Source organism: Oncorhynchus mykiss, chromosome 13 (assembly GCF_057628025.1).
Source record: "Oncorhynchus mykiss isolate SJ-2025 chromosome 13, ASM5762802v1, whole genome shotgun sequence".
NCBI classification, from domain to species: Eukaryota; Metazoa; Chordata; class Actinopteri; order Salmoniformes; family Salmonidae; genus Oncorhynchus; species Oncorhynchus mykiss.
In genome coordinates, this window is record NC_143034.1 from 85,286,362 (window position 1) to 85,301,300 (window position 14,939).

Below are 14,939 nucleotides of genomic sequence, written 5' to 3' on the forward strand. Positions count from 1 at the left end.
GGGGGGAAGAGAGGTTAGGGGAGGGGGAGGCAGGACGGAATGTTGGAGACAGGGGTCTGTATTCCCCGAGGGGGGGGGTTCCTTCTGAGAGGGGAGGCAGAGGGGGAGGAGGGGCGAGACAAGGTGCTTCCTTGCTTCCTTCCTCCAATCAGGCGAGCTCTGGAGAGAGGAGGGGAGGAGGGCCTGGGGGAATGAGGAGGGCTCCTTTTCCTCAGGGATCCTCGGGGGGAGGAGGGGGGACTGGCCAGGGGGGAGCAGGGGGGAGACGGGTGAGACGGGTGAGAGAGGAGTCTCCTCCTCCTGGACGGCTGACTCTGAGCCCTGAGGGAGGGGACTCGTCTGGATGGGAGGGGCGATGAGGGGGGGGAGGTGCGCCTCCTGGTTAGCGGAGAGGGGGGCAGATGGGGGGGAGGAATCCCCCTCCTGGAGAGCCGAGGGGAGAGGTGGGGGTCCATGGGGTGAGTGGGATGAGGGACGCGCCCCATACCTGGAGAACCAGGCCTTAGAGAGAGCTGAGGGGACGGGTGGGGGCCGAGACGACGCACTGGCATTGGGGAAAACATGGGGGAAAATGGGGTGGCCCTCTGTGGAGCCATCGATGGATAAGGAGAAGCCATGAGTGGATAGGGTCCCATCCCTGAGATCTCTCCCATCTGTGGAGCCATCGATGGATAAGGTGAAGCCATGGTTGGATAGGGTCCCATCCCTGAGATCTCTCCCATCTGTGGGGTGTATTGCTCGAACACAGGCTCTAGAGGTATGGGGGAGTGGTGATAGAAGGGGGGGTCATGAAGTGGGAGCTGTGTCACAACAACAGGGGTTAGGGAGATCCGGCTGGGGGAGGCAGAGAGAGGGGTGCGGCCGTGGGCCTGCTGGATGAGCTTGGCTGTGGGGGTGGGGGAGGGAGGCCGGGGGTGAGATCTGGGGGTGTACTCGGGGAGGGGGAGCGGCTCGTACTGGATCTCTGACATAATGTCCAGGTCTTTGGGGGCCAGGTGAGGGGAGGAGGGGGTGTGGCCAACCTCTAATCTCTCCTTGCCAAACAGCCTGACCTGCGGCCGCGGCAGCCGGAACTGGTCTGATCCTGGGACAGTTGCTGGGTAGGACAGCTGGTCAGCCCCGTACACCACCCCCGGCTGCACTGACTCCAGAACAGCTTCCATGGGGAAAGGGTAGGGCTGAGGGTAGGCTTGGTGGAACGGGTAGGGGGGATAGGGGTTGAACTGATCAACAGCAGCATATCCCATCATCCCAGCAGAAGGGTCTGTGTGGTACAGGAGGGACTGGTCTGACAGATAGAAACCATCGTAACCCGGCAACATCCCATACTGCTCAGATATCCCATAATCCAGGTACTGCGGGTTGTAATAGCCCAACTGGTCGTCATAGTAATCCAACATCTCGTTAGTGTCGTAGTAGTAACCGTATGCCCCCGTCTCCATCGGATACAGCAGTCCGTCATCGCCATAGTAGTACTCCAGACCATCGTCGCCGTAGTAACAATACTCCTCCATCGTCAACCCCTGCCTGTGGTCGAGGTAGTCAAACCCGTCATCGTAGTAACGGTACGGGTCGTAGTACTCCACCTCATCATCACGGTACTCATAGTCGTCCTCGCTGTAGTAGTCGTAGTAGTTGCCCTTGTCGTCGTAGTAACCGTACTTGTCCTCGCAGTATTCTGTGACCTCTCCGTAGGGGTCGTAGGAGGCGTAGGTTAAAGGTCGTCCGTAACGACCTCGGGACCTCTGGTCGTACTCATCTTCATCATAGGTGAATTCTTCCTCTTCCTCATCATCCTCATAGTCCTCGTTGTAGTAGCCCCCCCTCAGCCTGGCACGGGGGTCCCGCGTGGCGAACGACAGCTTCTTACTTGCCCTCAGACGCCCCTGGCCCTTAGAGGACAGGAATCTCCCAGTCAGCCAGTTAGTAGCTCCCGCTATCCTCCCCAGCATCCAGCCTTTACTCTTAAACCCAGACTCAGAGCTCTCGTCCTTCTTCTTGACAAACATTCCTTTAAACTTCCCCCCCAGTCCTTTAGCCTGCTCTGAGGCGGCGGGGCCACGGGCCCCCAGGTTAGACAGCAGCAGGCCCTTCTTACCAGGAGGCTCTTTGGGCTTCTCCTCCTTCCTGGTGAACATGGAGAACTTGGAGGTGCTGGGCAGCGCTGGCTTCTCCGGAGGAGGAGATTTGGATTTCCCGAAGCCAGCGAAGAACTTAGTGGTGCCTAGGATCTGCTTGGTGTTGGTGGGAGGTTTGGTCTTCTTATGTCCTGACATCCTGAGGAACAGACGAGACGTGCTCTTCATGTTCCTCTTGGGCTGGGTCTTCACCGGCGGCGGGGGGTTTTTAGGTGCGGAGGCAGAGAAGGGCGAGGCCTTACCGGTCAGACCGCTCAGAGCCTTCAGGTGAGACTTGGCTTCCTGTTTCTTCTGGACCTTCTGGGCGGCGACTGTCTTCTTCTGTCCCTCGGCAGTGAACCCCATCATGGCCTTGGTTCCCTTGATGTTCCCCTGAGTCATCTTCTTCAGGTTCAACACTCCCATCTTCTTCATCTGCGGCTTCTTCACCTCCTCGTCCTCCTCGTCGTCGTCGTCCTCGGGGGGCGGGGGCTGGCCTCGTTTGGGGGGCGGCTTGACCATAGCCTTCATGGCTACGGCTTTAGAGGCTCCCTTCAGAGCGACCTTCCCCTTCCCTTTCTGTGGCGGTGGAGCTTTCTGCTCTTCCTCACTCTGTTCATCCTCCTCTTCCTCCTCGCTTGGCACCTCCTCCTCCTCCTCCTCCTCTGACTTCTTTCCTTTACCTTTCTTCCCATCATCCTTTGCTTTATCTTTAGCCGACTCCTCTTTCTTCCCTCCTTTCTTGTCCTCCTTCCCTCCTCCTTTCTTGTCCTCCTTCCCTCCTCCTTTCTTGGCTGCTGCTCCTTTCTTAGGTGGCATGTTGTCTCAGGCCAGGGATCCTGCTAGAGGGAGATGGAGCCGGTCAGAGGGTTGCTGTCCACCCGGCCGTCAAACACAGCAGCATCTCCTCCTGTCTGTCTGTCTCTGTCTGAATGAAGCTACGCCTCAGACCCACTCTTCTCTGTGAAGACTGTAACGTGAACTGAAAAAACAGCCCAACCAAACCAATGCCATCCAAAACACGATCTAGTAACGGAGTCTGAATCACAGCGGTCAGCGGTTGGTCACATTACTTCTCAGAGTCAGACAGCTCTGTAGTCTAGCAGACTGATCCACACTGGGGCTCCTTACAGCACACAGTACAGCTCTGTAGTCTAGCAGACTGATCCAGACTGGGGCTCCTTACAGCACACAGTACAGCTCTGTAGTCTAGCAGACTGATCCACACTGGGGCTCCTTACAGCACACAGTACAGCTCTGTAGTCTAGCAGACTGATCCACACTGGGGCTCCTTACAACACACAGTACAGCTCTGTAGTCTAGCAGACTGATCCAGACTGGGACTCCTTACAGCACACAGTTCAGCTCTGTAGTCTAGCAGACTGATCCACACTGGGGCTCCTTACAGCACACAGTACAGCTCTGTAGTCTAGCAGACTGATCCAGACTGGGGCTCCTTACAGCACAGCTCCCATCGTTCACTACTGTACCATACCAGGCTGCCAGAGGCTTGTTCACTACTGTACCATACCAGGCAGCCAGAGGCTTGTTCACTACTGGCCTACTGTACACCAGGCTGATACCATCAGCCACACTTACCACACAGACTCAATAGACAAGTCCCCTTGAAAACAGACCAAAAGGGTCCAGACAGTCTAGCATAGCAGGAATGATCATACAGGATATTTCCAGGCAGAAAGAATCAAAAGTGTTTCCTCTGTGGTTTAAAAATGCTCCAGATATGTCAGCTGTATCGTCCTCAGACTGTCTCCCATTGTCCGAGTGTTCTGTCTGTGTTCTGCCAGTGTTCTGTCTGTGTTCTGCCAGTGTTCTGCCAGTGTTCTGTCAGTGTTCTGCCAGTGTTCTGTCAGTGTTCTGCCAGTGTTCTGCCAGTGTTCTGCCAGTGTTCTGTCAGTGTTCTGCCAGTGTTCTGTCAGTGTTCTGTCAGTGTTCTGCCAGTGTTCTGTCAGTGTTCTGTCAGTGTTCTGCCAGTGTTCTGCCAGTGTTCTGTCAGTGTTCTGTCAGTGTTCTGTCAGTGTTCTGCCAGTGTTCTGCCAGTGTTCTGTCAGTGTTCTGACAGTGTTCTGTCAGTGTTCTGTCAGTGTTCTGTCTTTGTTCTGTCAGTGTTCTGTCTGTGTTCTTTCAGTGTTCTGCCAGTGTTCTGTCAGTGTTCTGCCAGTGTTCTGTCTGTGTTCTGCCAGTGTTCTGCCAGTGTTCTGTCTTTGTTTTTCCAGTGTTCTGCCAGTTTTCTGCCAGTATTCTGTCAGTGTTTTTCCAGTGTTCTGTCAGTGTTCTGTCAGTGTTCTGCCAGTTTTCTGCCAGTGTTCTGACAGTGTTCTGTCAGTGTTCTGCCAGTTTTCTGCCAGTATTCTGTCTGTGTTTTTCCAGTGTTCTGCCAGTGTTCTGCCAGTTTTCTGCCAGTGTTCTGCCAGTGTTCTGTCGGTGCTCTTCCAGTTTTCTGCCAGTGTTCTGCCAGTGTTCTGCCAGTGTTCTGCCAGTGTTCTGTCGGTGCTCTGCAGCCGTTGGTTGTCTTCTTGGCTGCTGCCTGAGTTTTGGCAGCAGTTTCCCCCCACACAGAGAGAAGTGCGTCTGAGAGACTCCCCTGCTCAGGGGTATCCTCTCCTACACACGGTGTGTCAGGTGTGCGTCAGGTGTGTGAGAAAGCATATCCCACGTCAGCGTTCCTTTGTGTCCCGCAGCAGTCCTTTGTGTCTCTCCCACTGAGCCGAGACGACACTCTCTCTGGTTATGGAGCCTCCGTCCCCCGTTCACCTCAGCCCTGGGACCTGTCACCGCCTCACAGCGTGTATGTGTGTGTGCCAGGTGTGTGTAGTGTATGTGTTTGTGTGGCCCGTTATAGTTGCAAAGGGCACCTTAATGTATCAGCTGTACTGCTTGGGGTAACCCTATCCTGGGGCTCAGTCGTGGCTGAATAATGCAGGCGGGCTGAGCTGCTGCTAAACTGTGTCTAAGAGCCTCAGCCTCATAGAGCCAAAACACATACAGCTGGCACACACACCTGATACACACAGCTTTTACACACCTGATATAACACAGCTTTCACACACACCTGATACAAACACAGCTTTCACACACACCTGACAAAACACAGCTTTCACACTCCTGATACAAACACAGCTTTCACACTCCTGATACAAACACAGCTTTCACACTCCTGATACAAACACAGCTTTCACACACCTGATACAAACACAGCTTTCACACACCTGATACAAACACAGCTGGCAGACACACCTGATACAAACACAGCTTTCACACACACCTGATACAAACACAGCTTTCACACACACCTGACAAAACACAGCTTTCACACTCCTGATACAAACACAGCTTTCACACTCCTGATACAAACACAGCTTTCACACTCCTGATACAAACACAGCTTTCACACTCCTGATACAAACACAGCTTTCACACACCTGACAAAACACAGCTTTCACACACCTGATACAAAACACAGTTTCACACTCCTGATACAAACACAGCTTTCACACACCTGATACAAACACAGCTTTCACACACCTGACACAAACACAGCTTTCCCACACCTGATACAAACACACCTTTCACACTCCTGATACAAACACAGCTTTCACACACCTGATACAAACACAGCTTTCACACTCCTGATACAAACACAGCTTTTACACACCTGATACAAACACATCTGGCACACACACCTGATACAAACACAGCTTTCACACACTTGATACAAAACACAGCTTTTTACACACCTGATACAAACACATCTGGCACACACACCTGATACAAACACAGCTTTCACACACTTGATACAAAACACAGCTTTCACACACTCCTGATACAAACACAGCTGGCAAACACACCTGATACAAACACAGCTGGCACACACACCTGATACAAACACAGCTGGCACACACACCTGATACAAACACAACTTTCACTCCTGATACAAACACAGCTTTCACACTCCTGATACAAACACAGCTTTCACACACCTGACACAAACATAGCTTTTACACACCTGATACAAACACAGCTTTCGCACTCCTGATACAAACACAGCTTTCACACTCCTGATACAAACACAGCTTTCACACTCCTGATACAAACACAGCTGGTACACACTCCTGATACAAACACAGCTTTCACACACACCTGATACAAACACAGCTTTCACACACCTGATACAAACACAGCTTTCACACTCCTGATAAAACACAGCTTTCTCACACACCTGATACAAACACAGCTTTCACACACACCTGATAAAACACAGCTTTCACACACTCCTGATACAAACACAGCTGGCACACACACCTGACACAAACACAGCTTTCACACACCTGACACAAACACAGCTTTCACACTCCTGATACAAACACAGCTTTCACACTCCTGATACAAACACAGCTTTCACACACTCCTGATAAAACACAGCTTTCACACTCCTGATACAAAACACAGCGTTCACACTCCTGGTACAAAACACAGCTTTCACACTCCTGATACAAACACAGCTTTCACACTCCTAATACAAAACACAGCTTTCACACACACCTGATACAAACACAGCTTTCACACACACCTGATAAAACATAGCTTTCACACACTCCTGATACAAACACAGCTGGCACACACACCTGATACAAACACAGCTTTCACACACCTGACACAAACACAGCTTTCACACTCCTGATACAAACACAGCTTTCACACATCTGATACAAACACAGCTTTCACACACTCCTGATAAAACACAGCTTTCACACTGCTGATACAAAACACAGCGTTCACACTCCTGATACAAATACAGCTTTCACACTCCTAATACAAAACACAGCTTTCACACACACCTGATACAAACACAGCTGGCACAAACACCTGATACAAACACAGCTTTCACACACCTGACACAAACACAGCTTTCACACTCCTGATACAAACACAGCTTTCACACATCTGATACAAACACAGCTTTCACACACTCCTGATAAAACACAGCTTTCACACTGCTGATACAAAACACAGCGTTCACACTCCTGATACAAATACAGCTTTCACACTCCTAATACAAAACACAGCTTTCACACACACCTGGTACAAACACAGATTTCACACACACCTGATAAAACACAGCTTTCACACACACCTGGTACAAACACAGCTGGCACACACAAACACACACACCTGACGCACATTGTGGGGAGTCACTGAACCATGATACACAGTGTGGGGAGTCACTGAACCACGATACACAGTGTGGTGAGTCACTGAACCATTATACACAGTGTGGGGAGTCACTGAACCATGATACACAGTGTGGGGAGTCACTGAACCATGATACACAGTGTGGGGAGTCACTGAACCATGATACACAGTGTGGGGAGTCACTGAACCATGATACACAGTGTGGGGAGTGACTGAACCATGATACACAGTGTGGGGAGTCACTGAACCATGATACACAGTGTGGGGAGTCACTGAACCATGATACACAGTGTGGGGAGTCTGTGAACCATGATACACAGAGGATACAGCAAATAGCACTAAACCAATACACAGAGGTGGAGTTTCACGCAAATAAGGACAGATTAAAGGCAGAAAAATCTATTGTTGCAAGACCCAGAACTCTGTGTTGGTGTCGTGTTGGTGAGTGTGTTGTGTTGTCGGAGAGCATTATGGAAATTAATCATGTTCATTCATTGATGACTGGTTGATACGCCAGGAGGTCATGACTGTGGCAGATATACATATTTAATAGCTGCCCTGCATTCAGCCCACGCTGCAGGATAAAACATTCATCACAACCAGCTAAATATACCACTGGGATAACCTGCTAAATATATAATAAATATACCACTGGGTTAAATATATAATAAATATACCACTGGGTTAACCTGCTAAATATATAATAAATATACCACTGGGTTAAATATATAATAAATATACCACTGGGTTAACCTGCTAGATATATAATAAATATACCACTGGGTTAAATATATAATAAGTATACCACTGGGTTAACCTGCTAGATATATAATAAATATACCACTGGGTTAAATATATAATAAATATACCACTGGGTTAAATATATAATAAATATACCACTGGGATAACCTGCTAAATATATAATAAATATACCACTGGGTTAAATATATAATAAATATACCACTGGGTTAACCTGCTAAATATATAATAAATATACCACTGGGTTAAATATATAATAAATATACCACTGGGTTAACCTGCTAAATATATAATAAATATACCACTGGGTTAAATATATAATAAATATACCACTGGGTTAACCTGCTAGATATATAATAAATATACCACTGGGTTAAATATATAATAAGTATACCACTGGGTTAACCTGCTAGATATATAATAAATATACCACTGGGTTAAATATATAATAAGTATACCACTGGGTTAACCTGCTAGATATATAATAAATATACCACTGGGTTAAATATATAATAAGTATACCACTGGGTTAAATATATAATAAATATACCACTGGGTTAACCTGCTAGATATATAATAAATATACCACTGGGTTAAATATATAATAAATATACCACTGGGATAACCTGCTAAATATATAATAAATATACCACTGGGTTAAATATATAATAAATATACCACTGGGTTAAATATATAATAAATATACCACTGGGTTAAATATATAATAAATATACCACTGGGTTAAATATATAATAAATATACCACTGGGTTAAATATATAATAAATATACCACTGGGTTAAATATATAATAAATATACCACTGGGTTAACCTGCTAAATATATAATAAATATACCACTGGGTTAAATATATAATAAATATACCACTGGGTTAAATATATAATAAATATACCACTGGGTTAAATATATAATAAATATACCACTGGGTTAAATATATAATAAATATACCACTGTGTTAAATATATAATAAATATACCACTGGGTTAAATATATAATAAATATACCACTGGGTTAAATATATAATAAATATACCACTGGGTTAAATATATAATAAATATACCACTGGGTTAAATATATAATAAATATACCACTGGGTTAAATATATAATAAATATACCACTGGGATAACCAGCTAAATATATAATAAATATACCACTGGGTTAAATATATAATAAATATACCACTGGGTTAAATATATAATAAATATACCACTGGGTTAACCTGCTAGATATATAATAAATATACCACTGGGTTAAATATATAATAAGTATACCACTGGGTTAAATATATAATAAATATACCACTGGGTTAAATATATAATAAATATACCACTGGGTTAACCTGCTAGATATATAATAAATATACCACTGGGTTAAATATATAATAAATATACCACTGGGTTAAATATATAATAAATATACCACTGGGTTAATCTGCTAAATATATAATAAATATACCACTGGGTTAACCTGCTAGATATATAATAAATATACCACTGGGTTAAATATATAATAAATATACCACTGGGTTAACCTGCTAAATATATAATAAATATACCACTGGGTTAAATATATAATAAATATACCACTGGGTTAAATATATAATAAATATACCACTGGGTTAAATATATAATAAATATACCACTGGGTTAACCTGCTAAATATATAATAAATATACCACTGTGTTAAATATATAATAAATATACCACTGGGTTAAATATATAATAAATATACCACTGGGTTAAATATATAATAAATATACCACTGGGTTAACCTGCTAAATATATAATAAATATACCACTGGGTTAAATATATAATAAATATACCACTGGGTTAAATATATAATAAATATACCACTGGGTTAAATATATAATAAATATACCACTGGGTTAAATATATAATAAATATACCACTGGGTTAAATATATAATAAATATACCACTGGGTTAAATATATAATAAATATACCACTGGGTTAACCTGCTAGATATATAATAAATATACCACTGTGTTAAATATATAATAAATATACCACTGGGTTAAATATATAATAAATATACCACTGGGTTAAATATATAATAAATATACCACTGGGTTAAATATATAATAAATATACCACTGGGTTAAAAATATAATAAATATACCACTGGGTTAACCTGCTAAATATATAATAAATATACCACTGGGTTAAACATATAATAAATATACCACTGGGATAACCTGCTAAATATATAATAAATATACCACTGGGTTAAATATATAATAAATATACCACTGGGTTAAATATATAATAAATATACCACTGGGTTAAATATATAATAAATATACCACTGGGTTAACCTGCTAAATATATAATAAATATACCACTGGGTTAAATATATAATAAATATACCACTGGTTTAACCTGCTAGATATATAATAAATATACCACTGGGTTAAATATATAATAAATATACCACTGGGATAACCTGCTAAATATATAATAAATATACCACTGGGTTAAATATATAATAAATATACCACTGGGTTAAATATATAATAAATATACCACTGGGTTAACCTGCTAAATATATAATAAATATACCACTGGGTTAAATATATAATAAATATACCACTGGGTTAAATATATAATAAATATACCACTGGGATAACCTGCTAAATATATAATAAATATACCACTGGGTTAAATATATAATAAATATACCACTGGGTTAAATATATAATAAATATACCACTGGGTTAAATATATAATAAATATACCACTGGGTTAAATATATAATAAATATACCACTGGGTTAAATATATAATAAATATACCACTGGGTTAACCTGCTAGATATATAATAAATATACCACTGGGTTAACCTGCTAAATATATAATAAATATACCACTGGGTTAACCTGCTAAATATATAATAAATATACCACTGGGTTAAATATATAATAAATATACCACTGGGTTAAATATATAATAAATATACCACTGGGTTAAATATATAATAAATATACCACTGGGTTAAATATATAATAAATATACCACTGGGTTAAATATATAATAAATATACCACTGGGTTAAATATATAATAAATATACCACTGGGTTAAATATATAATAAATATACCACTGGGTTAACCTGCTAAATATATAATAAATATACCACTGGGTTAAATATATAATAAATATACCACTGGGTTAAATATATAATAAATATACCACTGGGATAACCTGCTAAATATATAATAAATATACCACTGGGTTAAATATATAATAAATATACCACTGGGTTAAATATATAATAAATATACCACTGGGTTAAATATATAATAAATATACCACTGGGTTAACCTGCTAAATATATAATAAATATACCACTGGGTTAAATATATAATAAATATACCACTGGGTTAAATATATAATAAATATACCACTGGGATAAATATATAATAAATATACCACTGGGTTAAATATATAATAAATATACCACTGGGTTAAATATATAATAAATATACCACTGGGTTAAATATATAATAAATATACCACTGGGTTAAATATATAATAAATATACCACTGGGTTAAATATATAATAAATATACCACTGGGTTAACCAGCTAAATATATAATAAATATACCACTGGGTTAAATATATAATAAATATACCACTGGGTTAACCTGCTAAATATATAATAAATATACCACTGGTGTCACACCCTGGTCAAAGTATTTTGTGTTTATCTTTATTTATTTGGTCAGGCCAGGGTGTGGCATGGGTTTTTGTATGTGGTGTGTATGTGTGGGGATTGTAGCTAGTGGGGTGTTCTAGCTAAGTCTATGGCTGTCTGAAGTGGTTCTCAATCAGAGGCAGGTGTTTATCGTTGTCTCTGATTGGGAACCATATTTAGGCAGCCATATTCTTTGAGTTTGTATTGGGTGATTGTCCTTAGTGTCCTGATGTCATTGTTCTGTGTTAGGATACACAAGTATAGGCTGTTTCGGGTTTTGTTAAGTTTATTGTTTTGGTAGTGTTTGTGTTTAGTGTGTTAATTCATTAAACATGGATTGCAATAGACACGCCGCATTTTGGTCCGACTCTCCTTCTCTGCAAGAAAACCGTTACAGAATCACCCAATCCAAAGGGACCAAGCAGCGTGTCAACAGGCAAGAACAGCCCAAAGTGGAGTACAGTATGGACTATACTTCTTGGGAGGAGATAGACAGGTGGGCGGTCGACCCAGGGAGAGTGCCGGAGCCCGCCTGGGATTCGATGGAGCAGTGCGCGGAAGGATATAGGAGAATGGAGTTTGCGAAGCAAGCAAGGCGGCGCGGACGGAGGCCCCATAGTCAGCCCCAAAAATTTCTTGGGGGGGGGCTCAGGGAGAGTGTGGCAGAGTCAGGAGCCAGACCTGAGCCAACTCTCCCTGTTTATCGTGAGGAGCCAAGGAGGAGACCAGAGCCGGTGTTGGAGGTGAGCGAAACAGAGACTGTGAAGGAGTTAATGGGGAAATTGGAGGAGAGAGAAATGAGGGAGTTGCTGTGTTGGTGTTTAAAACATGGAATTCGCCCGACGGAGCGTGTCGGGGATTTGATGGCACCTGGGTCAGCGCTCCATACTCGTCCTGAGGTGCGTGTTAGTCGGCTGGTTAAGATGGTGCCAGTCTCACGTACCAGACCTCCTGTGCACCTCCCTAGCCTTGCACGTCCTGTGCCAGCACCGCTCTCAAGATCTCCAGTACGCCTTCACGGTCTAACCCATCCTGTGCCACCTCCACACCCCAGCCCTCCGGTAGCAGCTCCCCGCACCAGGCTTCCTGTGCGTGTCCTCGGCCCAGTACCACCAGTGCCAGCACCACGCATCAGGCCTACAGTGCGCCTCGCCTGTCCAGCGCTGCCAGAGCCTCCCTCCTCTTCAGCGCTGTCGGAGTCTCCCGCCTGTTTAGCGCTGTCAGAGCTTTCCGCCTCTACAGCGCTGCCGGAGTCTCCAGCCTGTTCAGAACTGCCAGTTAGCATAGAGCTGCCAGTTAGCATAGAGCTGCCAGTTAGCATAGAGCTGCCAGTCTGCAAGGAGCTGCCAGTCTGCAAGGAGCTGCCAGTCTGCATAGAGCTGCCAGTCTGTAAGGAGCTGCCAGTCTGCAAGGAGCCGCCAGAGCTGCCTGTCTGCAGGATGCCGCCAAAGCTGCCAGTCTGCAAGGAGCCGCCAGAGCTGCCAGTCTGCAAGGAGCCGCCAGAGCTGCCAGTTAGCATGGAGCAGCCAGGGCCGCCAGTCAGCATGGAGCAGCCAGGGCCGCCAGTCAGCATGGAGCAGCCAGGGCCGCCAGTCAGCATGGAGCAGCCAGGGCCGCCAGTCAGCATGGAGCAGCCAGTCAGCATGGAGCAGCCAGTCAGCATGGAGCAGCCAGAGCAGCCAGTCAGCATGGAGCAGCCAGAGCTGCCAGTCAGCATGGAGCAGCCAGTCAGCATGGAGCAGCCAGTCAGCATGGAGCAGCCAGAGCTGCCAGTCAGCATGGAGCAGCCAGTCAGCATGGAGCAGCCAGAGCTGCCAGTCATCATGGAGCAGCCAGTCAGCATGGAGCAGCCAGATCTGCCAGTCGACCAGACTCTTCCAGATCTGCCAGTCGACCAGACTCTTCCAGATCTGCCAGTCGACCAGACTCTTCCAGATCTGCCAGTCGACCAGACTCTTCCAGATCTGCCAGTCGACCAGACTCTCCCAGATCTGCCAGTCGACCAGACTCTTCCAGATCCGCCAGTCGACCAGACTCTTCCAGATCCGCCAGTCGACCAGAATCTTCCAGATCCGCCAGTCGACCAGACTCTTCCAGATCTGCCAGTCGACCAGACTCTTCCAGATCTGCCAGTCGACCAGACTCTTCCAGATCTGCCAGTCGACCAGACTCTTCCAGATCTGCCAGTCGACCAGACTCTTCCAGATCTGCCAGTCGACCAGACTCTTCCAGATCTGCCAGTCGACCAGACTCTTCCAGATCTGCCAGTCGACCAGACTCTTCCAGATCTGCCAGTCGACCAGACTCTTCCAGATCTGCCAGTCGACCAGACTCTTCCAGATCTGCCAGTCGACCAGACTCTTCCAGATCTGCCAGTCAGCCAGGATCTGCCAGTCAGCCAGGATCTGCCGAAACCACCAGCCAGCCAGGTAGATTCATCAACCTGCCTGAGCTTCCTCTCACTCCTGAGCTTCCTCTCACTCCTGAGCTTCCCCTCAGTCCCGAGCTGCCTCAGTCCCGAGCTGCCCCTCAGTCCCGATCTGCTCCTCAGTCCAGTGGGGTTCTGGGTGAGGACTACTAGGCCATGGTCGGCGGCGAGGGTGGACTATCCAGGGACGCGAGGAGAAGGGACTAAGACATTGATTGAGTGGGGTCCACGTCCCGCACCGGAGCCGCCACCATGGACAGACGCCCACCCGGACCCTCCCTATTGTTTTGAGGTGCGTTCGGGAGTCCGCACCTTAGGGGGGGGGTTCTGTCACACCCTGGTCAAAGTATTTTGTGTTTATCTTTATTTATTTGGTCAGGCCAGGGTGTGGCATGGGTTTTTGTATGTGGTGTGTATGTGTGGGGATTGTAGCTAGTGGGGTGTTCTAGCTAAGTCTATGGCTGTCTGAAGTGGTTCTCAATCAGAGGCAGGTGTTTATCGTTGTCTCTGATTGGGAACCATATTTAGGCAGCCATATTCTTTGAGTTTGTATTGGGTGATTGTCCTTAGTGTCCTGATGTCATTGTTCTGTGTTAGGATACACAAGTATAGGCTGTTTCGGGTTTTGTTAAGTTTATTGTTTTGGTAGTGTTTGTGTTTAGTGTGTTAATTCATTAAACATGGATTGCAAT

General features: G+C 45.0%; 1 protein-coding gene across 1 annotated transcript; it reads right to left on the reverse strand.

Moving 5' to 3' along the window:
• Nucleotides 1–14: 14 nt before the first annotated feature.
• LOC149979048 (uncharacterized) lies at nucleotides 15–5,339 on the reverse strand. The gene has a single exon (XM_090194384.1). It carries the CDS (start codon nucleotides 2,934–2,936, stop codon nucleotides 15–17), a length of 2,922 nt encoding a protein of 973 aa, XP_090050510.1. The 5' UTR covers nucleotides 2,937–5,339.
• Between the last annotated feature and the right edge of the window lie 9,600 nt (nucleotides 5,340–14,939).